The 25,471-nt window shown below is 43.5% G+C and overlaps 1 protein-coding gene across 5 annotated transcripts; it reads left to right on the top strand.

The window, feature by feature from the left end:
* The first annotated feature begins 10,372 nt into the window (after positions 1-10,372).
* On the top strand, positions 10,373-23,106 carry ZNF26 (zinc finger protein 26). 5 transcript variants are annotated; one of them, XM_033836647.2, is made up of 4 exons: positions 10,373-10,506; positions 19,018-19,144; positions 19,414-19,509; positions 21,152-23,106. In XM_033836647.2, the coding sequence occupies exons 2-4, from the start codon at positions 19,045-19,047 to the stop codon at positions 22,501-22,503; spliced, it is 1,548 nt and encodes a 515-aa protein (XP_033692538.1). In that variant the 5' UTR covers positions 10,373-10,506; positions 19,018-19,044; the 3' UTR covers positions 22,504-23,106. The 5 variants fall into 5 exon arrangements, with proteins under 5 accessions (XP_033692538.1, XP_073646975.1, XP_004331495.1 ...); XM_073790874.1 differs by having other exon boundaries at positions 10,394-10,628; XM_004331447.4 differs by having other exon boundaries at positions 10,486-10,839.
* Positions 23,107-25,471: the final 2,365 nt, after the last annotated feature.

The raw sequence follows: 25,471 nt of genomic DNA, 5'->3' as shown, positions 1-25,471 counted from the left end.
TCTCTAGTTGTGGCAAGCGGGGGCCCCTCTTAATCACAGTGCGTGGGCCTCTCACTATTGCGGCCTCTCTTGTTGTGGAGCACAGGCTCCAGACGCGCAGGCTCAGTAGTTGTGGCTCACAGGCCCAGTTGCTCCTCGGCATGTGGGATCTTCCCAGAACAGGGCTCGAACCCGCGTCCCCTGCATTAGCACGCAGATTCTCAACCACTGTTCCACCAGGGAAGCCCCAACTGGTTCTTTTTTATAAATTTATTTATTTAGTTTTGGCTGTGTTGGGTCTTCGTTGCTGTGCGCGGGCTTTCTCTAGTTGTGGCGAGCGGGGGCTACTCTTCGTTGCGGTGCGCGGGCTTCTCATCATGGTGGAGCATGGGCTGTAGGCACACGGGCTCAGTAGTTGTGGCTCGCAGGCTCTAGAGCACAGGTTTCAGTAGTTTTGGCGCATGGGCTCAGGAGTTGTGGCACACGGGCTTAGTTGCTCCGTGGCACGTGGGATCTTCCCGGACCAGGGCTCGAACCCGTGTCCCCTGCACTGGCAGGCATATTCTTAACCACTGTGCCACCAGGGAAGTCCCCCTAGTTCTTTTTAAAAGCTGACTTTGTAACAATAGACTGATTTTTCTGCAAAATCTTATCTCAGAGGCTTACTGCCTTGTATGTTGTCATGGGTGCTCTGGTGTGCGACCCAGAACCTCCTTAAGGACTGAGACACTGATCCCTCCAGCTACCAATTGTGGTGCCTTCTAAGAGGCCACAAATGAGTCCCTCTCAAGAAATTGCCCTCAGCTGAAGGAGCTGCCTCACCCAAGATTAGCCTCCTCCTTGGGGACAGCCTGTATCCAACAACTGGTCAATATAGGGGTACAAAGTCCCCACCCCTTTGCCTCAATTTTGGATATATCTGAAGGGCCCGCTTCAGAGACCTTTGCAGGGTTAGCTGAGGCCTCCTTTGTAAATGGATCTCTGTTCAAATTTCCCTTCCTTCCAGTCCTGCTTCCCTCATTCCCTTACAAATCACCTGCTCATAAACCTCCATTACAAAGTCCGCTTGCTGCAAAACTCAACCTGCTACCTGTGTACACTTCTTGTTCCAGTTAGTTTATAAGTGTCTGTTAGAGAAATACATTTGTCTCATCTTTTGCTGAGTCCCTTAGTATTAAAGTCCTAGGCTTATATAGTAGATTTCCCACACACACAAAATAAAAGCACAGAAAGAGAATGGAAGATCAGGGAAGCTGAGACTGAGAAGAAATTATTATGAAAAAGACAATTTTGAAAATGGAGAAATAATTTTTCTAGGCATCTTCCATATAAATAAACCAATCAATTCAATATCTAAAGAGAAACTACTGTTTCCAAAATGGGGAGCAAAATAAATAGGAGCACTTTCTTACCCGAAGCTTAGAATTTAAGTAGAGAAAAAAATAAAGATATACAAGGAGGAAACAAAGAATGATATTTGATATGAAGGCCATAGGAGTAATTTACATGGTTCAAATTACAAGTCCTACCACAGTTCATAAATATGGTGGGATCAAAATTCACTGGGATAGATAAGAATGAATTTGGAGGCTTTGCAATATGACCTGAGCAAATTCAAAATGTGTACAGTGCTTCCTCATGCTGTGACTGTCCCATGGAACAGGGTGAATTCATGTATCAGGGGAGTCAGTAATTCTAGAACTAGAGGACCTGAGAAAATCTATTTTTGCCTTCCCTACATCCATTCCCTTTCTTCTGATAATTCATCTCAGTTTTTCTTTGGGAAACAACCTTTCTCCTATGCTTAGTCTATGTGGGTTCAGTAAAGCTTCAGACAATGAAGTATTGGTTTTATACAATGCGCAAGGGCTGGACCATCAGTCATTGTGATTCTTGTTCAGGGATGGGCATCTGACCCTATGAGAGTCCATCCCCGCATATTTTCCCGAACGATTATGAAAGTAGGGTGAGTTTTACTTTGATATTACATGAGAAAAGGCCAACTGGGAAGAATAGAGAAAGGGAGAAAGTAGTGTAATGGCGAATGAAGCTGTGAGTCCAGCCATTCCTGAAGCCCACTGCTTGTCCCCTTCAGTTATAAAACTAATACATTTTCTCTATTAGTTTAAACTAGTTTGAGCTATATTTCTGGCATTTGTATCCAAACGACTCCTAATACAAATTTACTGCATTAATTAGGCATGGTGTTTCTGATCTCAGGGAGACAGCAGTGAGTGGTGGCTTGAAGCAGGATCTTAGTTCCCTCCCCAGGAATTGAACCTGAGTAGCTGGGGTGAAAACCAGGAATTCTAACCACTAGACCACCAGAAGCTAGAGGCTAGAAGCAGAGCTGCCCTGGCTCCTGTCCCCTTTGAAAACAAAAGTTTTTCAAGGAGACAAAAACTTGAAAACAGGCACAAAATTTATTATTAGAGACACAGCACAACATATGGGAGAGCACACAGAGAAGCAGTTTATTTACTTAAGGCAGAAGCAAGGCAGAAATACGCACCAGGAAAAGAGTGCATGCATCCTCCTTAATGAGGAGCACGCCAGAGAGGTGAGTTAAATCACTGAGGGCAGTGTTTCTGAGTCTTTGTTTTCCTCTGGCCAATAATCTTGCTTTGTTTCCAACATCTGACCTGGCCCAGGGCCCTTCCCATGTGCGCGCATTTTTAGCCAAGATGGATTCCACCGTGGAGGTCTCTGGGAGATAGACTGCACCTATTATGGGATAGCAGCCCCTCCCTTTCTGACCCCTGAGGAGCCTTTCTGTGCTTGTGCAGTTGGGGAGGTCTCCTTGACCTCCGGAGTGGTAGATGTGGTCATTTATCTCTTTACTCCAACAGAGCTCAGCTCCTGCCATTAACTTTTTCCTTGAAGTGTCAGGGGGAGACAAACCCCAATTTACTCAGCTTGACAAATTCCAGCTGCTCAGCCCCAGAGCCCATCCACCTCCCACCTCATTTCCAGCATCAGTTTCCATGCCAATTAAAAAAAACAACAACAACCTAAGCTAAATCACTGAAAAATATAGAAACAAAAAGGTATGTATTTATTCATTGCTGCAGCTCTACTTCCTTCTTGCATGCAGTTACCCCGATTACTGTCCCTAATCTTCTATGAACAGAATGGTTTTCTTTGTGTTGTATTCTGTCATATCCTACACACTGAAATGTCCTCGTTGGTCTCCTCTTGTCTATACACTGTCATTAATTACTCTTACAGATGTCTATTTCTCTCACTCACTTTTCCAAGACCTCCTTCCGTTCCCTCATACCCAATAGCAATCCTAGACCCTCTTCCCTAAAAATAGTTCTGCATTGTTTTAAGGCAGTAGCAGCTTTACACCATAACAAAAGTTTCATAATTATGAATAAGGAGACTTGGATTAACAGGAGACTAAGGTCTAATATGGAAAGATCTGGAAAGACAGTAAGATTAGGGATTATCCATTTAAATTTACTTAAATGACATAAAATGGCAAACCAAATGGTAGGACAGCCTAAGAAAGATCTTAAGTGCTGAGTTTCCTTCAATCAGAGAACCGGGCATAGAATGTGTTTGGGACTTGTTACAAATACAATTTGCTTGGGAATTTTATGAAACCATAACAGTGACTGAGCAGGTCTGGATTCAAATAGAAAGGGAGGATTAAATGGGAGGTAAGTGGAATAAAGGAAAGAGCTCAGGATTTGAATTTCTAGTGATTTAGACTTCTTGATATGTTGCATTTGCATTTTAATTTGGTTCAAAGTATTTTCTAATTTTCCTATGATTTCTTCTTTGAGTTAGGGATTGCTTAAAAATGTTTTTTTTTTAAATTTCCAAAAACCTGGGGATTTCCTACAATTTTTCTGGGGTTGATTTCTAATTTAGTTCCACTGTTGTCAGAAAACATAATTTTTATGAGTTCAATCCTTTCAAATTTATTAAGACTTTTTTGTGGTCCAACATAGGACCTATCTTGCAGAATGATCCATGCACATGTAAAAATGTAAAATTTTTGCATATTTAACAATCTTTAGAGACAGTGTTCTATATTTGTTAGTTACTTTGAGTGGATTCATAGTATTATTTCAGTCTTTTCTGTTCCTGCTAATTTTGGATAGTTTCTTGCTTTTATCTTTAATAGTTCCTCTCCTTTGCCTTCTTTAGATTTACTTTGTTCTTTAGCTTTTTGAGAATTCAACTCACTTATTGTTTTGTTTTTACTGTTATAATTACTTAAGATTATGAAATTCCCTGTCATCACCGCTTTAAGTTTCTCCCACAAATTCTTGTACCGGGTTGTATACGGTTTTGTCTGTATTTCCCTCACAATTTGTTGAATAGAAAGATTTTTTTAAAAAAAGATTTTCAGGCAGAAAGACCTTTTGAAATTATGCTATTAATTTATAGTTAAATATTGCCTGCCATATCAGTAAACAAAGGATGTTGTAGCCATCAAGCCATCACATTACAGCTGCCCTGATTGTGAGCCTTGAGGAAACTCAGGATGAGAAAACGGAGGATCCTGGCCCCAGATAGCTGAGGTGCATATCAAAAGAACGATTTCAGTGAGTCCAGACTTTGCATCTTCCCATACATAAAAAAAGCACTGGAGAGGGAAGACAGCAGAAGCAAGAAGAACTATAATCCTGCAGCCCATGGAACAAAAACCACATTCACAGAAAGATAGACAAGATGAAAAGGCAGAGGGCTATGTACCAAATGAAGGAACAAGATAAAACCCCAGAAAAACAACTAAATGAAGTGGAGATAGGCAACCTTCCAGAAAAAGAATTCAGAATAATGATAGTGAAGATGATCCAGGACCTTGGAAAAATAATGGAGGCAAACATTGAGAAGATGAAAGAAATGTTTTACAAAGACCTTGAAGAATTAAAGAACAAACAAACAGAGAAAAACGATAAAATAACTGAAATGAAAAATACACTAGAAGAATCAATAGCAGAATAACTGAGACAGAAGAACGGATAAGTGACCTGGAAGACAGAATGGTGGAATTCACTGCCATGGAACAGAATAAAGAAAAAAGAATGAAAAGAAATGAAGACAGCCTAAGAGGCCTCTGTGACAACATTAAACGCAATAACATTTGCATTATAGGGGTCCGAGAAAAAGAAGAGAAAGAAAGGACCCGAGAAAATATTTGAAGAGATTATAGTTGAAAAATTCCCTAACATGGGAAAGGAAATAGCCACCCAATTCCAGGAAGAGCAGAGAGTCCCAGGCAGGATAAACCCAAAGATAAACACACCAAGACACATAGTAATCAAATTGACAAAAATTAAAGGCAAAGAAAACTTATTAAAAGCAACAAGGGAAAAATGACAACATACAAGGGAACTACCATAATGTTAACAGCTGATTTCTCAGCAGAAACTCTACAAGCCAGAAGGGAGTGGCATGACATATTTAAAGTGATGAAAGGGAATAACCTACAACCAAGATTACTCTACCCAGGAAGGATCTCATTCAGATTCGATGGAGAAATCAAAAGCTTTATAGACAAACAAAAGCTAAGAGAATTCAACGCCACCAAACCAGCTCTACAACAAATGCTAAAGGAACTTGTCTAAGTGGGAAACACAAGAGAAGAAAAGGACCTACAAAAACAAACCCCCAAAAATTAAGAAAATGGTAATAGGAACATACATATCAATAACTACCTTAAACATGAATGGATTAAATGTTCCAGCCAAAAGACACAGGCTCACTGAATGGATACAAAAACAAGACCCATATACATGCTGTCTACAAGAGACCCACTTCAGACCTAGGGACACATACAGACTGAAAGTGAGGGGATGGAAAAAGATATTCCATGCAAATGGAAATCAAAAGAAAGCTGGAGTAGCAATACTCATATCAGAAAAAATAGACTTTAAAATAAAGAATGTTACAAGAGACAAGGAAGGACATTACATAATGGTCAAGGGATCAATCCAAGAAGAAGATATAACAATTATAAATATATATGCACCCAACATAGGAACACCTCAATACATAAGGCAACTGCTAACAGTTATAAAAGAGGAAATCGACAGTAACACAATAATAGTGGAGGACTTTAACACCACACTTATACCAATGGACGGATCATCCAAACAGAAAATTAATAAGGAAAAACAAGCTTTAAATGACACAATTGACCAGATAGATTTAATTGATATTTATAGGACATTCCATCCAAAAACAGCAGATTACACTTTCTTCTCAAGTGTGCATGGAACATTCTCCAGGACAGGTCACATCTTGGGTCACAAATCAAGCCTCAGTAAATTTAAGAAAATTGAAACCATATCAAGCATCTTTTCTGACCACAACGCTATGAGATTAGAAATCAATTACAGGGCAAAAAAGATAAAAACCACAAACACATGGAGGCTAAACAATATGTTACTAACTAACCAAGAGATCACTGAAGAAATCAAAGAGGAAATAAAAAAATACCTAGAGACAAATGACAATGAAAACATGACGATCTAAAACCTACGGAATACAGCAAAAGCAGTTCTAAGAGGGAAGTTTATAGCATTACAATCCTACCTCAAGAAACAACAAACATCTCAAATAAACAATCTAATCTTACACCTAAAGGAACTAGAGAAAGAAGAACAAACAAAACCCAAAGTTAGTAGAAGGAAAGAAGTCATAAAGATCAGAGCAGAAATAAACGAAATAGAAACAAAGAAAACAATAGCAAAGATCAATAAAACCAAAAGCTGGTTCTTTAAGATAAAAAAATTGATAAACAATTAGCCAGACTCATCAAGAAAAAGAGGGAGAGAAGACTCAAATCAATAAAATTAGAAATGAAAAAGGAGAAGTTACAACAGACACCACAGAAATACAAAGCATCCTAAGAGACTACTACAAGCGACTCTATGCCAATAAAATGGACAACCTGCAAGAAACCGACAAATTATTAGAAAGGTATAACCCTCCAAGACTGAACCAGGAAGAAATAGAAAATATGAACAGACCAATCACAAATAATGAAATTGAAACAGTGATTAAAAATCTGCCAACAAACAAAAGTCCAGGACCTGATGGCTTCACAGGTGAATTCTATCAAACATTTAGAGAAGAGCCAACACCCATCCTTCTCAAACACTTCCAAAAAATTGCAGAGGAAGGAACACTCCCAATCTCATTCTACGAGGCCACCATCACCCTGATAACAAAACCAGACAAAGATACTACAAAAAGAGAAAATTACAGACCAATATCACCAATGAATATACATGTAAAAATCTTCAACAAAATACTAGGAAACAGAATCCAACAACACATTAAAAGGATCATACACCATGATGAAGTGGGATTTATCCCAGGGATGCAAGGATTCTTCAATATTAACAAATCAATCAATGTGATACACCATATTAACAAATTGAAGAATAAAAACCATATGATCATCTCAAGAGATGCAGAAAAAGCTTTTGACAAAATTCAACACTGATTTATGATAAAAACTCTCTAGAAAGTGGGCATAGAGAGAACCTACCTCAACATAATAAAGGCCATATACAACAAACCGACAGCAAACATCATTCTCAATGGTGAAAAACTGAAAGCATTTCCTCTAAGATCAGGAACAAGACAAGGATGTCCACTCTCACCACTATTATTCAACATAGTTTTGAAGCCCTATCCATGGCAATCAGAGAAGAAAAAGAAATAAAAGGAATACAAATTGGAAAAGAAGAAATAAAACTGTCACTGTTTACAGATGACATGATACTATACATAGAGAATCCTAAAGATGCCACCAGAAAACTACTAGCACTAATCAATGAATTTGGTAAAGTTGCAGGATACAAAATTAATGCACAGAAATCTCTTGCATTCCTATACACTAACAACAAAAGATCAGAAAGAGAAATTAAGGAAACAATCCCATTCACCACTGCAACAAAAAGAATAAAATACCTAGGAATACACCTACCTAAGGAGGTAAAAGACCTGTACTCAGAAAACTGTATGTCACGGATGAAAGAATCAAAGATGACACAAACAGATGGAGAGGTATACCATGTTCTTGGACTGAAAGAATCAATATTGTGAAAATGACTATACTACCCAAAGCAATCTACAGATTCAATGCAATCCCCATCAAATTACCAATGGTATTTTTTACAGAACTAGGGAAAAAAAATCTTAAAATTTGTGTGGAGACAGAAAAGACCCCGAATAGCCAAAGAGGTCTTGAGGGAAAAAAACGGAGCTGGAGGAATCAGACTCCCTGACTTCAGACTATACTACAAAGCTACAGTAATCAAGACAATATGGTACTGGCACAAAAACAGAAATATAGATCAATGGAACAGGATAGAAAGCCCAGAGATAAACCCACGCACCTATGGTCAACTAATCTATGACAAAGGAGGCAAGGATATACAATGGAGAAAAGACAGTCTCTTCAATAAGAGGTGCTGGGAAAACTGGAAGCTACATGTAAAAGAATGAAATTAGAACACTCCCTAACACCATACACAAAAATAAACTCAAAATGGATTAGAGACCTAAATGTAAGACTGGACACTATGAAACTCTTAGAGGAAAATACAGGAAAAACACTCTTTGACACAATTCACAGCAAGATCTTTTTTGACCCACCCTCTAGAGTAATGGAAATAAAAACAAAAATAAACAAATGGGACCTAATGAAACTTAAAAGCTTTTGCACAGCAAAGGAAACTATAAAGAAGATGAAAAGATAACCCTCAGAATAGGAGAAAATATCTGCAAATGAATCAACAAAGGATTAATCTCTAAAATACATAAACAGCTCATGCAGCTCAATATTAACAAAACAAACAACCCAATCCAAAAATGGGCAGAAGACCTAAATAGACATTTCTCCAAAGAAGACATACAGATGGCCAAGAGGCACATGAAAAGCTGCTCAACATCACTAATTATTAGAGAAATGAAAATCAAAACTACAATCAGGTATCACCTCACACCAGTTAGAATGGGCATCATCAGAAAATGTAAAAAAACAAATGCTGGAGAGGGTGTGGAGCAAAGGGAACCCTCTTGCACTGTTGGTGGGAATGTAAATTGATACAGCCACTGTGCAGAACAGTATGGAGGTTCCTTAAAAAACTGAAAATCTAATTACCATATGACCCAGCAATCCCACTACTGGGCATACACCCAGAGAAAACCATAATTCAAAAAGACACATGCACCCCAATGTTCATTGCAGCACTATTTACGATAGCCGGGTCATGGAAGCAACCTAAATGCCCATCGACAGACGAATGGGTAAAGATGTGGTACATATATACAATGGAATATTACTCAGCCATAAAAAGGAACGAAATTGGGTCATTTGTAGAGACGTGGATGGATCTAGAGACTGTCATACAGAGTGAAGTATGTCAGAAAGCGATAAACAAATATCGTATATTAACGCATATATGTGGAACCTAGAAAAATGGTACAGACGAACCGGTTTTAGGGCAGAAATTGAGACACAGATGTAGCGAACAAACGTATGGACACCAAGAGGGGAAAGTGGTGGTGGTGGTATGATGAATTGGGAGATTGTGATTGACATGAATACACTAATATGTATAAAATGGATGACTAATAAGAACCTGCTGTATAAAAAAATAAAGTAAAATTCAAAAATAAAATAAAAATTAAAAAAATAAAAATAAAAAATCTCTTCCTAATGGTAAAAGTTACCAAAACAAATAAATAAATAAATCTCTTCCTTATGGTAAAAGTAACAACAACAACAAGAAAAAGCCCTGAATTCCTTAACTTGAGATGTGTGGTTTTCTTTAATCAACAGTAATCTTTTGATGTTCCGACTACCTGCTCTTTGTTGCAAAAACTCCTATAATATCCTGGCTTCCCCATTTGCCTCTTTGGAGCAGCCCCTCAGAGCTAAGATGCTGTGTCCCAAGATTAAGTCCTCAGTTTTGGCCATAAAATAAAACATTAAGTCTCAACGTTTAGGTTGTGCGTTTTTTTTCAGTCGGCTATTGTTTGCTCTGTCTCGGACGGAGAGTTAGCATGTTCATGTCTCCCATTAGTGATGTACTTCTATCTCTCTTTTCATCTACCGATATTCACAACTGTTTTATAACCCTGTGCACTGCAGCTTGCAGCCTCACACGGTGTTCTTCTCCGCTGTGCCCTCCGGTCGGAACTCTACCCGGTGTGGCGTCCAAACCCGAGCGCCAGCCCCTGCACGGAGAGGGACTCTGCCCGGGAAGGCGCTGGCAGGGAGGAACACCGGGCTCTTGCAAAGCCAGCCAGCCCGCCTTCCCCGTCAGCCTCCGCCGCTCTCCCCAAGCCCTCCGCCTCCTCCGCAGAGTGTTCTGGGAGATGTCGTTTTCTGCCGGCCGCTCCTGGTCGCGTGACGTACTTCCGCGTGCGCCGCACCCCCGCCTCAGCGGAGTACGCGCCTAGCGGGCTGCAGCCTGCGGGGCGACTGTGCACAGAGGCGGGCCGGGGACATACTGTTTCCTTGGCCGCGGAGCTGGCGGAGACGCGAAGGTACCCTGGCCCGGAACGTCTTGTGCGCACCAGGCTCTTGGCCGCCTGAACCCCCACGGTCGATCCGGGCGTGGAGGCGGCCAGCCCGGCCTCGGTCCCTCCCGCCTCACGGCTGCGGAACGGTACAAACTCATCGCCCCGGTTCCCTCCGCCCGGTCCCGGAGCCCGCGTCCCTGCGAGGGACTCAGCCCCGACGGGCAGGTGCCTGGTGCCCGCGGACCCTCCCTCCGTGGGGCGCGAAGCCCCTGCTGGGTGGGCGGGGTGGGAGCAGCCGGGAGACCCTGCACGAAACAGCGCGGGATGGCCAGCAGGTCCCGGACAGCTTCGTGTTGGGTGAGTCGGGACTTTCTCCCTTGCGCAAGCTGACTGGGCCGTGAGCGTAGCCGTGTTCATCCCGTGACGGCCACGCCAGGGCCTGAACTCGCGTGTTCGCCGCCGTCCGCCTGGGTCTCCAGGAACGTTCCTCGTCTTCGGGCATTTTGTGTCCGGTGCCCTGTCCTTCGGCAGGTACCCTGTTTTATGGTCTACAGCGGCCCCTGAATTCTGAGGGCAGCGAGGGTCCTCGTGAAGGAAGTGATCCTCTGTCGTTTCAGGTTTCTCACACACAAGTACGGAGTTGTCTTCGTGTCCAGCCCTTTCGGGCCCCATCAGGGAAATTAACCTCCTCTTTGTTCATTCACTTGTTGAGATGCTCATACACCGAGTGTCTTTGTGTGCTGACGCTGAGACTGGCGCTGGCAGTGCGAAGAATTACGTACGTTTCTTGCTTTCGAGGAGCTGCGGTCCCTTGTGGAGGGTGGTCGCTGGGCAGGGTGGCGGGCGGGTTCGAGGGCTCAGAGCCGGAAGGATCCGCGTCGCGAGGGGAGAGGGCCAGTGGACCGAGCCGTTGGCGCGCTGCTCGTGTTTCCGGCCTGGAGAACACTGTTGGAAGAGGTATCCGGGGGCCGAGCGGGCTTGTAGGTGTTCGAAGCGCAGTGCCTGTCGTCGGGTCTGTAGGCTTGGGTAGGGGTTTTCAACTAACATGTGCAGATTAAAGGCGCCTGTGTTCGGGGGAGCGCAGGGTACGACGAGTAGAGCCCCAGGAGGGACCAGTAGAGGACTCGGGGGCAACCAGGACGGCGGTGCCGAAGGGCTGGGGTGCAAGGGAGGTGACAGAACATTTGGAGAGTGGTTTCTTCCGCTGCAAATTTGAGAAGAGAGCTTCCTAGAAGCCATGATACGAAATGCCTCAGAAGTATTTCATGAGGCCGAAAGGTGCCGCCTGGACTTCAGAATGTGGGTCTTAAGCAGCTTTTCCAGAGCAGAGAGAATGTCGGGGGTGGTGCAGGTGGTCAGTTCCTGAGAGGCGAAGGGATTGCGTGCGACTGTGGGCAGCAGGATGTAGAGAAGCGATTAGTAATAGTATAGACACTTTTTTAGGTGATCAAGTGTGACAGGAAGAGTTTGGGTGTCAGGGGAGAAGGGATTTCACCGGGGCGGCCGGAGGGGTACAGTTAACCTCAAAATCAATGAACTTTTTGCTTTTAAACAATAACTATACAGAGAGTACAACGAGAGAAAACGTATTTGCAATAGCAATTGGAAAAGGTAAAATAAGTGACCATAAGGGTACAGGACCTGAAAAAAGAAGACTTCACAACTGTTGAATAATATTAATAGGCACCACTCTTGGCCTAGCCACTTTGTGTGTGTGATGTCATTAGCACCTCACGGCCCTGTGAGGCAAGTATGTCCCCATTTTACAGCTGAGGAAACTGGGGAGCCTGCCAGGTCCCAAACTAGTAAGGGAAACAAGGACACGAGGGTGGCAGAGCTGAGATTCAGACCCATGCAGAGTGTCTTCAGAGCCTGTGCTCTTATTGCCTCTTAAGACCTAAAAGACTTGAACAAATGTAGACAGTATTTCCTTGTTTTTGAGTGCACGTGTTTAGCAAGCCTTTATTGACTATTATGCCAGGTAATTTTCTAGGGCATGCAGGGGTGAACAAGACTGACAGGGCCCATGACCCCATGAAGGGTATGGGAGACGGTAAGACATACCAGGGGAACACCATAAACAAAGTTGTGAATGCTCATGCACTGAGAGGCTGGGTGGCTACTTCAGACTGGCAACCTTGTCTTGAGGCAGCATTTAAGCAGAATCTGAATGACAGCTGGATAATCATGGGAGTATGGGGGCACAGAACAGGAAGCAGCTAAGTCAGTGGCCTTAAGGTGAGAACCAGCAGGTGCCCTGTCTAGTGGAAAGAAGGCGTGCGGCAGGAATGGGGAGGGAGCGTGCGAGAGCAAGGCCAGATTGTGTAGGGCCCTTTCAGTAGGCAAAGGATCATCTGGAAAGCCCTAAAGTTTATTACATTTTATGTTTTATTTTGAAATAATTTCCAAACTAGAGAAGTTACAAGAATAGTATAAAATAATCTGTATTGTATTAAAAAAAAAAACACACCCTTCACCCAGATTCCCCAGATTAGCTCTGTCGTTCTCTCTTTACTTGTGTGTGTGTGTACATGAATTGGTATAAAGGGAACAGCCACAGAGACTGAAGTTCAATGTTACTTTCTACCAGAGCCTCTTTCCCCTCTCCTCTGTTGTGCAGTTGGGGAGTGACTGATCACCTCATCTAAACAGACATTGAGCTGGTTTGGGGCTGGGGTGCTGCTTTAGTTCGACTCGGTTCACCTGTATTTTCAGCGGGGTGTGCCGATCGCAGGCACCTCCCTCGCAGTACTTTGTGTCCTAAGTGCCTTGAGACTATGGGAGAGTCAGTCTGCCATTCCCGCCCAGTTCCTGTACTGACCGCACTCAGAAAATGCCCCAGGGGGACAGCCTGCTGTCCAGGGGGACATCGAAGGCTCCACTGGTTTCTCTTTCTCCTGGTGTCGTCCTCTGTCTCAGCTGACCCCGTCCCACCTGTTCTCAGGCTGGACAAATGCCCTTGGCGAAGTAAACAGCCAGCCAGCTCTTAGCTCACCTGGAAAGAGCTCTCCTCTCTCTGAAATTTGGTTCATTTAGTCCTCCTTGCTTCCGTGGGTCTCTGATGTTCATGAGGATTGTACTTTACCATTAATTTTTTAGTTGTAGCAGCGGTAGTCCAAACGTATGATTTTATTTATTGTGAATAAGTGTTAGAAAAGAAATATCTTCTTAGCATTTTGATTGAGAATTCATTGAATTTATAAATTAATTTGTTGAAAATTAATATCTTTATACCACATTGAGTGTACATATCATAAATGTTACTCGACTACTCAGGCCTCTGTTTTTTTTTTCTTTTTTTAAAAACTATAAAAATGTTTGAAATTTAGTTGATATACAATATTATGGTAGCTTCAGGTGTACTACATACTGATTTGACATTTACATACATTATGAAATGATCACTGCCCCAAGGCTGGTAATTGTCCCAGTACAAAGTTATTACAGTATTATTGACCATATTCCTTATGCTGCATCCCCGTGGCTAATTTATTTTATAAATGAAGGTTTGTACCTCTTAATCCCCTTTACCTATTTCACTCACCCTTCTACCTCTGGCAACCACCCTTTTGCTCTCTGTGTCTATGAGTCTGTTTTTGTTTTGTTTATTTGTTCATTTAATTTTTTAGATTCCACATATAAGTGAGGTCATATGGTATTTGTATTTCTGTCTGATTTATTTCACTTAGCATAATACCCTCTAGTTCTAGTTGTCACAGATGGCAAGATTTTGGGTTTTCCTTAATGGCTGAGTAATGTTCGTGTGTATGTGTGTGTGTGTGTGTGTGTGTGTGTGCTTGTGTAGCACATATTCTGTATCTATCACTGGACACTTACGTTGCTTCCATATCTGGGCTATTGTGTTTTCTTTGCCTCTGCATTTATGTATTTTATCACATGTGTATTTTTCGTTGTTTTTCTCTATTTTTAAGCTTTATTCCTGAGTACTTTCTAGATTTGTTGTGGTTCTTATTACATTTTCAAGTTGGTTACTGTTGATGTATGAAAGAGCTGTTACATGTTGATTTTTTTTTTTTTAACTGCCACCCTGCTGATGTTTCTTATCGGTTCTCATGTTATGCCAGCTGTTTCTGTTAGGTTTTTTAGTCAGAAAATCAGATGTTTGTAAATAATGACAGTAGTTTCTTCTCCTTGCTTAGTGTTTATCGCTGGCATTTTGCTTTGTTCCTGCTGTGCTGGGTCCTCTGGGACAGTGCTGACTAGCAGAGTTGATGTGAGCGTCCGTGTCTTGTTCCTGATTTTAGTTTCACACAAAGTATGATTTTTTTTATAGGCTTAGGGAAATTACTTTTACCTGTAACAAACTGAATTCTGATTTTTAAAAGCGTTAAATTTCCTCATAGTACTTTATTTCATCTATTGAGATGATTGTCCTCCATTAATGTACTAACGTTACTTATTTCTTTGATACGGTTGTGTTTTGTTTTTTTAAAGTTTGGACTGTCCTTTAAATTTCTGGATAAACTTCATTCATAGTTTGCTATGTATATATGTACAGGATTTGTTTTACTCTATTAGTGTCTTTATCTAGGTATTTTTAATAAATGAGATTGGACTACAGTTTGTGCGGTCCTTGCCTGCTCTGTAGGGTTATACAGGTTTTGTGTGATGGGTTTCCTATCATTTCCTGGCTCTACATCAGGTTAGATATGGGAGAAATTTTCTGTTCCTTGGATGCTGATAGAACTTACTTTTCAAGATAGTGTGGGACTGTTGTGTTTATGGAGAGGGTATACCTTTGATTACTGTTTCAGTTTATTTTATGACCATGGGCTAGTCAGTCTGGTCTTCCTAATTCTTTCTGGGCAAATTTTGGTTACTTTTATTTTCCTAGGAAATTTTCCATTTCTTCTAAGTTTTCAAATTTACTGGAAGAAATTTGTAAATACAGTCAGTTCTGCTATCATGTTTGCTTTAAGGATGTAAATTTGTTTCAACATGATTGATATCTTAGGGAACAATGTGAGCTTTCTGACTGATTTCAGGCAAGCCTCTTTTCACCACTTTATACTAACCTACGGCCCTTCTGACACCCAAACGTCAGGCGTTTTTCAAGGTACAGTGCCATATTTATGGTAGTATTTCTCAAATCAAACATGTATAAAACTGCTACTGTTTTTATTAAGGTTCCTGATTTTCTTTTTTCATGTGTGCTACAAAGGTGTCACACCCCAACCCTGCTCTTCCCATAAGCCGGAGACTTTGCATAGTGGTGATTTTTTTTTTTTTTTTTTGGTAACATCACATTATAGCAGAACTGCTTGTGTATAGTGATCGTTTATGAATTTTAAAATCCCTTTTCTATCTTAGAGTTATGCACCCTGTCTTGGTCATTCCCTCTTTTCTTTCTTTTCTTTTTTTAAAATTTATTTATTTTCTTTATCTTTTTGGCTGCTTTAGGTCTTAGCTGCGGCATCTTTCATTGTGGGGCAGGCTCTTCCTTGTGGCACGCGGGCTTCTCTTTTTTTTTTTTAATTTTATTTATTTATTCATTTTTGGCTGCGTTGGGTCTTCACTGCTGCACAAGGGCTTTTCTTTAGTTGCGGGGAGCAGGGACTATTCTTCATTGCAGTGCGTGGGCTTCTCATTGTGGTGGCTTCTTTTGCTGCAGAGCATAGGCTCTAGGCACACGGGCTTCAGTAGTTGTGGCACACGGGCTCAGTAGTTGTGGCTCACGGGCTCTAGAGCGCAGGCTCAGCAGGTGTGGCACACGGGCTTAGTTGCTTCGTGGCATGTGGGATCTTCCCCGACCAGGGCTCGAACCCGTGTCCCCTGCACTGGCAGGCGGATTCTTAACCACTGTGCCAGCAGGGAAGCTCCCGGGCTTCTCTCTAGTTGTGGTGCGAGGGCTTCAGGGCACGCGGGCTCTGTAGTTGCGGAGCTCGGGCTTAATTGTCCCACAGCATGTGGGATCTTAGTTCCCCGATCAAGGGTCGAACCCACTTCCCCTGTATTGGAAGGCGGATTCTTTACCACTGGACCACCAGGGAAGTCTCCTCATTTCTTGATTATGCTTGCCCAATTAAATTTTTTTGTAGTATTTCCTTTGTATTTTGTTTTTATTCTTATCAAGCTTAAAAATAGCAAAAGGCTTAAAATAAAATACACTCTCTGCTCTACCCCTTTCTTCTTCCATCCTGTCTCTTTGGTCTGTGTTTGCTCTTGTGGCATCTGCCTCAGGCCTTGCTTCCTGTTTCTCCTCCCCCCTGCATGAATGCCCTGGGCTTGATGTCATGGCTTCATTTTTCTCCATCACGACCTCAGACGTGCCCTGTCAGCTGTCCCTCCCCGGCCCTGGCAGTCATCTTGGCAAGAGCCAAGTATTTGGATGTCAGTTAACTTCGAGGCGTTGGAAAGTCCAGGCTACACTCCAACCCCTCTTCTTCCCCGACTCAGGCTGTGGGAGATGGGAGGCTCTTCTCTTTATTCCCACTTCACTTTTTGTCCCTGTGGGAGTTCCTCGTGGGTTGGGATGGGAAGCTCCTGTCATCTGGCGGTCAGTCCCCAGCACGACAGGGATCGCTTGGAGCCTGTGACAGGGCTCTACCCTGTATTTCCACTGGCCTCTGAGGCTCCCCCAGAGTTGCACTCACTGTGTCTTCCCCGGGGTCCCCCTCGCTGCAGGCAGCGCTCTTGGGGAGGAGCCTGTTAGGGCATCAGTCGGGGCTCCTCTAGCTGCTGCTTCCTTGTCTTCAGCCCCCATCCCTCCCTTTCTCGTCCTGCAGGCTTCCCAACCTGTAGAGGGCAGTGTCTTCCGTTTGCTTGGCCAGATCCTTGCGTTCTCCTCGACGTCCTTCTCTCTCTGCGCTGTCGTCTCCACCGGGGCGTCTCTGCCTCTGGCTTCACTGGATGCCTGGGACCCAACCACGGCTCCTTACCCCAGTGCTCTTACTCCAGCCCCAGGGACCTTCATCTTTCACTGGAACTAGGACCCCTGCCCTCTCCGTGGCAGTCAGAATGGTCTCAGGTGGGGGTCAGAGCGCACCACCCTGTCCAAGGCCTTCCGGGGGCTTCTCCTCCTGTGGAATGAAATCCAAGTCCTTACCACGTCCTTGAGCCCTGCAGGCCTGTGCCTTTGTTTTCATGCTGCGTGGAAGGCTCTTCCCGAAGAAATCTCAGAGCTCGTTCTCACACTGCTTGTGTTTCTGCCCAAATGTCGCCTCAGCAGGGGGCTCCTGATGACCCATCTGAGATAGCGCCTGTGTCTTCCTCCCCGCCTCTCTCCCATGAAGCTGCTGGAGGCCTGTCAGAGCACTGTCACCGCTTGCGTGCTAGGTGGCTGTGTGTTTACTGGCATCTCCCCTGCAGGAATGGAAACCCACTGAGGACAGGGACTGTGTCCACAGTTGGTGCCTAATAAGCACTTATTGAATGATCCCCTGAGGGTCTGTGGCTTGCTGCTATCTTTTGGTCCTGTGAGAGGAATTTATTGTGAGTACACTGGGTAGTTCTCAGAGGCATCAAGCACCAGTCATGCAGGCTGCATGGCTGACACTGCCTCAGGGCCACCTGGTAGGACCCGCGCACCTCGGGGAGCAGACCCCCCTGCACTGGTTTGTGGCCTGTGGCTCCGCGACCTGGGCTTTAGGTTCACAGTCTGTGCTGGGTGTCCCCTGGTTGACTCGGTTGTGGACCACTTATTTTCTTAGAAGAAGCCTGGGAAGTTACCTATTTGACACGTTTTCTTTTCTTTCTTTCTTTTTTTAAAAAATTTATTTATTTTTGGCTGCGTTGGGTCTTCGTTGCGGTGCACAAGCTTCTCATTGTGGTGGCTTCTCTCGTTGCAGAGCACGGGCTCTAGGAGCGCGGCTTCAGTAGTTGTGGCATGTGGGCTCAGTAGTTGCAGCACGCGGGCCCTAGAGTGCACTGGCTTCAGTAGTTGTGGCATGCGGGCTCAGTAGTTGTGGCTCGTGGGCTCTAGAGTGCAGGTTCGGTTGTTGTGGCGCACAGGCTTAGCTGCTCTGCAGCATGTGGGATCTTCCCGGACCAGGGCTCGAACCTGTGTCCCCTGCATTGGCAGGGAGATTCCTAACCACTGCACCACCAGGGAAGTCCCTGGAATGTTTTCTTCATGTGCTCGCTCCCACTGAGACTCAGGTGGGCTGAGCAGCCGGCCAGATGGCAGGCACTTCCGGAGGGTCAGACCTTGTGTGTCTGGTGCCTGTAGTTCGAGTCGTGCTCACCACCCCGTGCAAGGTCTCCCTGAATAGGTTCTTATCAGACTGGAAACACCTTATTTTGTCTGCATGCATAGCTGTTCATTTCCCTCTACAAGACTAAAAGCTTCTGAAGGCCAGAGTGGGCTTCACTCATCCTGAAGTCTTCAGGACCCAAAAGAGTATCTAGCACACGGAGGCTCACTTATTATTATTATTTTTTAATTCTCTCTCAAAGCAAGTGGTGGGTTCAGGATGCAGTCTGTGGAGGGACATTCTCCTTTCCTGGGTCCTCTACATCTTTTCCATGTCTCCCAGTATAATTGCAGCCTGTGGAATGGTGTGTGTATTGTTACAGGGATTGTCGTCATTCAAGGATATATCTATGGAGTTCACCTGGGAAGAATGGCAGTTATTGGATTCTGCGCAGAAGCACCTGTACCGGGATGTGACTCTGGAAAACTATAGTAACCTGGTGTCTGTGGGTAAGTACAGCTTCTCTTTTCGGCTCAGGTCGTGAGTCATAAGTTGCCACTGCTTTTTCTTTTGTTGTTCTATCCCGGGGTCTCTGAAGTAATTAATGATTATGGACTTGAGCTCTGGAGGTCATACGTTCTTAGTCCCTATTCTGTCTTCACCCCCTCATTGTAATCTTTCTGCAAGTGCAAACGAGCTGCTTCCTTTCTGAGCTCCTAGCTTCCTTTTCTAGTCCCCAGCAGTTTGGCCCACATCCTTTGTGATTTTCCCTTAACAGGGTATCATGGTACCAAACCTGATTTAGTCTTCAAGTTGGAGCAAGGAGAAGAGCCATGGATAATAAACGCGGAAGTTTCCCGTCAGAGCTGTCCAGGTGGGTGAGCAGAAACCATGGAGAGGGGAGGTCTGGAGTGAACCGGGGCTGGCACTCAGGGAGTGTTGTGTGCGCGAACTGTTCTTTGAAGTCCTTGAACCACCGGGTGGACTCGGGATGAGCCCGTGAGTCCTCAGGTAAGGATGGGGCCCTCGGTTTCCTCCCGTGGCTCTGAAAGGTTGCTTTCTGGGTTAGTTTCCTTCCTTCTGGCACCTTTTTTCTTTGCCTTCCTTCCCGTAGTCATGGGCCTTGTTTTCTCTCTTGCCTCTGCAGTTAAGTCCCTTGACTTTACCCATAGTTTTTCATTTCATTCTCTCCCCTTGACTGTTTTAGGAGATTTCATTGCTTCCTTCTCTCTTCTCACACCAGTCACTTGGAAATTACATCTGTTACTTTCTTGGGCACTTTTCTTTTTCTTTTTTTGGCCACACCGCACAGCACGTGGGATCTTAGTTCCCCGACCAGGGATGGAACCCATGCTCCCTGCAGTGTACGTGCAGATTCTTAACCACTGGACCACCAGGGAAGTCCCTTGGGCTCTTTTCTTAAAAGAATTCTGAAACCTAGCCTAATCTCACCTGTATCTTAGGTGGTTTTTATCACCCTGCTTTTATTTCCCTGACCCCGCTTACTCTTCCCTTTTGAGTTGTCCAAGTTTGGGCTTCTCTTCTATATTGTAACTGTGGAAAGGCTCTTCTGTCCTGAAAATCAAAGCTTTTTTCCTCCCAGTGTTGTAACAGCAGAATCGCCATCCTCCTTCTCCTTTCCTCATGTGCTCTGGTCCCAGCTTTATATGCTTGCAGGAGAGTGCCCCTGGGCTTTCCCACTCTGCATTCTCAGTGGTAGAAATGGGAAGGCACTTCTGAAATTGCTCTTCTTCCTCCAGTTTCCCACCACTTTGGGGAGAAAAGTGTTTAGCAAGCAGTCCTGAGAAAGCAGGACAGCTACTGAGGCCCCCAGCACAGCAGTCGTGTACGGGGGTGACTGAGGCTATGTGTCTGACGGGTGCTGACACACAGAAGTGTGTACGGGGCCTTGCCTAATCTGGTTCCTGCCTTCACTCTGTTCACTCAGAGTCACTCTGTTCACTCAGGGGGTCTCAGCTGTCCTGGCCTTTGTTCTGTTCCTTAACCATGCCACGCAGGTTCCTTCCCCAGGAGCTTTGCACTTGCTCTTCCTTCTGTTTGGAATGCTTTTGCCTTACTTTCCTTATGGCTCACTCAGTCTCTCTTTTAATGTCTCTTTGTACCTACCTACAGGTCATGCCTAGCTATTCTGTATCCTGTGAATTAACTTTATGAGTAAACTCCTGCAATAATAAAATTGGCATAAATAGTTGGCATTGGCTTCTAAGTGCAGGCTAAATTTTTTAAACTTCTATTTTTAAAAAAACATTTTTGATCACTGCTAATCGGCTACCCATTTCTGTAAAGGGACTTATTTTGGTTTGATTCACTTCCCCTTGCCCTCATGCTTGGTTATGTGATGTGTGTGCACTTGGCAAGTATTTCTTTTGAACCAGTGTGTCAGAGGCCTGGACCAAAAGAAAAACACTCATTACATGGCAGTTCTAAAGCCCTTTAGTTCTATATTCGGTTTGTGTTATGATTTTAAATATATGGTGTTTTTTTTTTTTTTCTAGAAGGTTGGAAAGAATGGTACCAGAAAAATCAAGATGAACTCGAAAGTGTTGAGAGAAGCTATGCTTGTAATGCATTTGGAAAGCTTCATCTGAGCAAAAGCCACATTTCTTCAAGACAAAGTCTCCTTAAATATAATACACTTGGAAAAAGCTTGACACAAAACTTAGCTTCAGCCAGAAGCTATCTAAGACAGAATCCTGATCAGTTTCATGGGTATGATGAATCATATTTTCTTAAGCATCAAAGAACTCATAGTATAGAAAAAAACTGTGTATGTAACGAATGTGGGAAAGCTTTTCGTTGTAAATCACAGCTCATTGTACATCTCAGAATTCATACAGGAGAGAGACCATACGAATGCACTAAATGTGAGAGAGCCTTCAGTGCCAAGTCAAACCTCAATGCTCATCAGAGAGTCCACACAGGAGAGAAGCCCTACTCCTGTATCGAGTGTGGGAAAGTCTTCTCATTCAGGTCACAGCTCATTGTCCATCAGGAAATTCACTCAGGAGGGAAACCTTATGGTTGCAGTGAATGTGGGAAAGCCTACAGCTGGAAATCACAGCTGATTTTACACCAGAGAAGCCATACAGGAGTGAAACCCTATGAATGCAGTGAATGTGGGAAAGCCTTTAGTCTGAAGTCCCCATTCATTGTGCACCAGAGAACTCACACAGGAGTGAAACCCCATAAATGCAGTGACTGTGGGAAAGCCTTCAGGAGTAAGTCGTATCTCCTCGTTCACATCAGGATGCACACGGGAGAGAAGCCCTATCAGTGCAGGGATTGCGGGAAGGCCTTTAGCATGAAGACACAACTTGTTGTGCACCAGGGAATTCACACAGGAAATAATCCTTATCAGTGCAGTGAATGTGGGAAGGCCTTCGGTAGGAAGGAACAGCTCACCGCGCATCTGAGAGCTCATGCGGGAGAGAAGCCCTATGGGTGCAGTGAGTGTGGGAAAGCCTTCAGCAGCAAGTCATACCTCGTTATACACCGGAGAGCACACACAGGAGAGAGACCCTATGAGTGTAGCTTCTGTGAGAGAGCCTTTTGTGGGAAATCACAGCTAATTATACATCAGAGAACTCATTCAACAGAGAAGCCCTATGAATGCAGCGAATGTGAGAAAGCCTATCCTAGGAAGGCGTCACTTCAGATACACCAGAAGACTCATTCAGGAGAAAAACCCCACAAATGCAGTGAATGCGGGAAAGCCTTCACTCAAAAGTCGTCTCTCAGTGAACATCAGAGAGTTCATACAGGAGAGAAGCCATGGAAATGCTCTGAATGTGGGAAATCCTTCTGCTGGAATTCAGGGCTTCGTATACATCGAAAAACTCACAAGTGAGAAATCAGAGCGGAGTAGATGTTAGAATCATTCTCACAGAAGCTGATCCACAGGAGACTTCAGAGGATAATAGAGGCAGGAAGTCCTAAAAATACTCTTTTATCAAATTAGTCATATGAGAGAGAGGCCAATCATATTTGGAATGAATGTGCAAAAGCTTTCAGAAGTAAGTCATACAAATCTTTATATACAAGAGAATAGTTGCAGGAGTACAGAGCAGTAACTGTATCAGAAGTGGTAGCCTGATTATGAAGATTTAACATGGGGAATCATATTGAGAAACCCTTGTAACTTTAATAAATCAAGAAAGCACTTCCCGTGGAAGCTGTGTTACATGGGGAGTCGCATTCCAGATGTGTTGCTGAAGAAAGTCTTGGTAGAGAGTAAAGTTGTTTTTTATTTTAATATGTATCTAGAGTAATAGCAGGAAAATGGCAAGGAACATACTCTGAAGGTTAAGGGGTATGGAGTGTGACTTTCCTGAGTAACACTGAATAGTGTTTTAAAAATTTTTGGTATTTTATTTTAAAATGTAACTTGTTATATTTGATAGTTTGTGGAATAACACCCTCTAATATTCTCCACATTAAATGCTAAGGATCAGTGTTGTCTCTTTATTTCTTAGCAATATAACTAAAATAATATAGTTTTTAATAAATGAAAGGATTCAGTTCTCATTCCAAATGAATTTACATATCCAGCAAGTGGGTCTGGCAGTTGTTAACAGGGGTGCTTCCTAAGAGCACTCACCATAATGAACATTGATTATATTTACCAGTTCAGTGTCTGTTCTGCAAGATTTGTAAGAGCGGCTTAGATCTCTCTGAAGAAATACCCCTCCTGTGTGTGTGCACCCTTGCGGTGGGTCTTTCAGGGTGTCCTTTCCACCAGTCACAGGTGAGCACTCTGCCGTTGTTGGGAAATGGGAGCCTCTTTTCCAGGAGTTTGCATCTCGATTTCAGTCTCCCATGAACCAGCAGGGAAATATTGGAACCCATTCTTGTCCCAGAATTCTACTGAGACCATCAGTTAGTTCTTGCTGTTTTGATTTCTCAGAATAACTTTGGATACTGCCCCTTTTGAACCTGGTTTTCTGGTCTTCTGTGTGCTTCCTCATCTTTTCAATAAATATTGTTTTCTGCTGAAGTTAAGCAGAATGAGTTCCTATTTTTTGTCACTGAAGGGCTTTAACTGGTAAGTCGTTGTTCTGGAGTAGCTGTAGGTAGTACACTGTTGAAGAATAGCTGGGTGTGTGGTTTAGGTTTTTTCCTGAGACAAGAAGAAAGTCTTTCAGATTCCTGTTTATATTCCAAGGTGGATACTTTTTAGTACATAGTATGAAATAGTGTTATTGCTTGTGTACACCAAGAACCTTGTGGCCCCTGTTGGTAAGATTCTGGGAATACTGAGGAACTATTGTCCTAGAAGAGTTTTAAATTAATGAGGAAATCTGGGGCAGGAGATGAGATGGCTCATTCTGGTTACATCGGCTCTTAAACACAACAAGGACAGACTTGAAGGCCTGGAATCTCATCTCAAGGCAGAGTACTGAACTGAGCCACGCTCTGACATTGCTGAAACAATTGCTTACTCAGAGCTGTAGCGTTGAGATGGTGGACACCAAATACACAGTTGGCTTGCTGAATTAGAGTCATCTACCTTAAGTGCGCACTAATCCCTTATGTAAACATGCATTAGAAAAGTTGTCTCTTGATAATTGATAATTGGAGTAGCGATATCTGAGAAGTATCCGAGGACTCAGCCTAGCAAACTCGTGGTATACTTTGCACTGTATGCTCTTCACTCGGGGATATGGTCTAGATGTTGGCAAACTACAGACTGCAGGCCAAATACAGATTGCAGCCCATATTTGTATGGATGGCAAGTAAGAAGCTTTTACATGTTTAAATGGTTAAAAAGAGCCAAACTTTTATGAAATGAGAAAATTATTTGAAATTCAAATATCAGTGTCCATCCATCAAGTTTCCTTGGACCACAGGCAGACACAATCTGTGTATTGCTATCCGGCTGCTTTTGCACTGCAGTGGCAGAGTTGAATGGTTGAGGCAGACACGGTATTACCCACAGAACCCACTAACTCCTGATGTAGAGGCCCTTCCCTTCAGTGAAAAAGTGAACCATACCTTGTAGGAGGCAGCTTATTCTTGCAGTACCCCATGCCTCGCTGTTACCAGCTCTGTGTCCAAATTTCCTGTTCTTTTAAGGATGCCAGTCATATTGGCTTAGTTCTCACCCTGTGATCTAATTTAAACTTGATTATCTCTGTAAAGACCCTGTCTCTAATTAACTTCTCATTCTGAGATACTGGGGGTTAGGAATCCAGCGTCTTTTTTGACAGGATGCAATTCAACCCATAACAGTCTGCCCTCCTGCCCCTCCCCACCCCACCAAATTCATATGCTTTTCACATGCAAAATACATTCACCCCTGCCCAACATCCCCCCAAATCTTAATCCACTCCAACATCAACTCTAAGTCCATAATCTCATCTAAATCAGGTATGGGTGAGACTTGGGATATGATTCATCCTGGGGCAATATTCCTCTTCATCTGTGAATCTGTGACACCAGATAAGATATCTGCTTCCAAAATACAATAATCAGATAGGCATGGGATAGACATTCCCATTCCAAAAGGAAGAAATCAGGAAAAAGGGTGTTATGAGTCCCAACCAAGTCCAAAAACTAGCAGGGTAAATTCCATTAGATGTTAAGGCTTGAGAATAACCCTCTTTGGCTAAATACTCTGTCCTCTGAGCCCACTGGGGTGATGGCCCTGCCCCTTCAACCCTGGATGGTGGACCAGCCCTCTGGAATTAAAAAGGAGGCTTCACCTTCTGGAACCAAGGAAGTGGCCCTGCCCTCAGGGTCATTCTTCCCTTTGCTTTAAGGATAACCTATGTTCACAGCCTGTTTCCAGCCTGTTTCCTGCCTGTAGAATCTCAGAA

The sequence above is a fragment of the Tursiops truncatus genome, chromosome 13 (assembly GCF_011762595.2).
Source record: "Tursiops truncatus isolate mTurTru1 chromosome 13, mTurTru1.mat.Y, whole genome shotgun sequence".
NCBI lineage: Eukaryota > Metazoa > Chordata > Mammalia > Artiodactyla > Delphinidae > Tursiops > Tursiops truncatus.
Note: the sequence above shows the minus strand (reverse complement) of the source record. Positions and strands in the feature narration are given on the sequence as shown.

Coding starts and splice junctions, on each gene's coding strand:
- ZNF26 (XM_033836646.2), top strand. CDS start 11,195: ATGCTCATACACCGAGTGTCTTTGTGTGCTGACGCTGAGACTGGCGCT. Junction 19,145..19,413: donor TAGTAACCTGGTGTCTGTGG/GTAAGTACAGCT, acceptor TTCCCTTAACAG/GGTATCATGGTACCAAACCT. Junction 19,510..21,151: donor TTCCCGTCAGAGCTGTCCAG/GTGGGTGAGCAG, acceptor TTTTTTTTCTAG/AAGGTTGGAAAGAATGGTAC.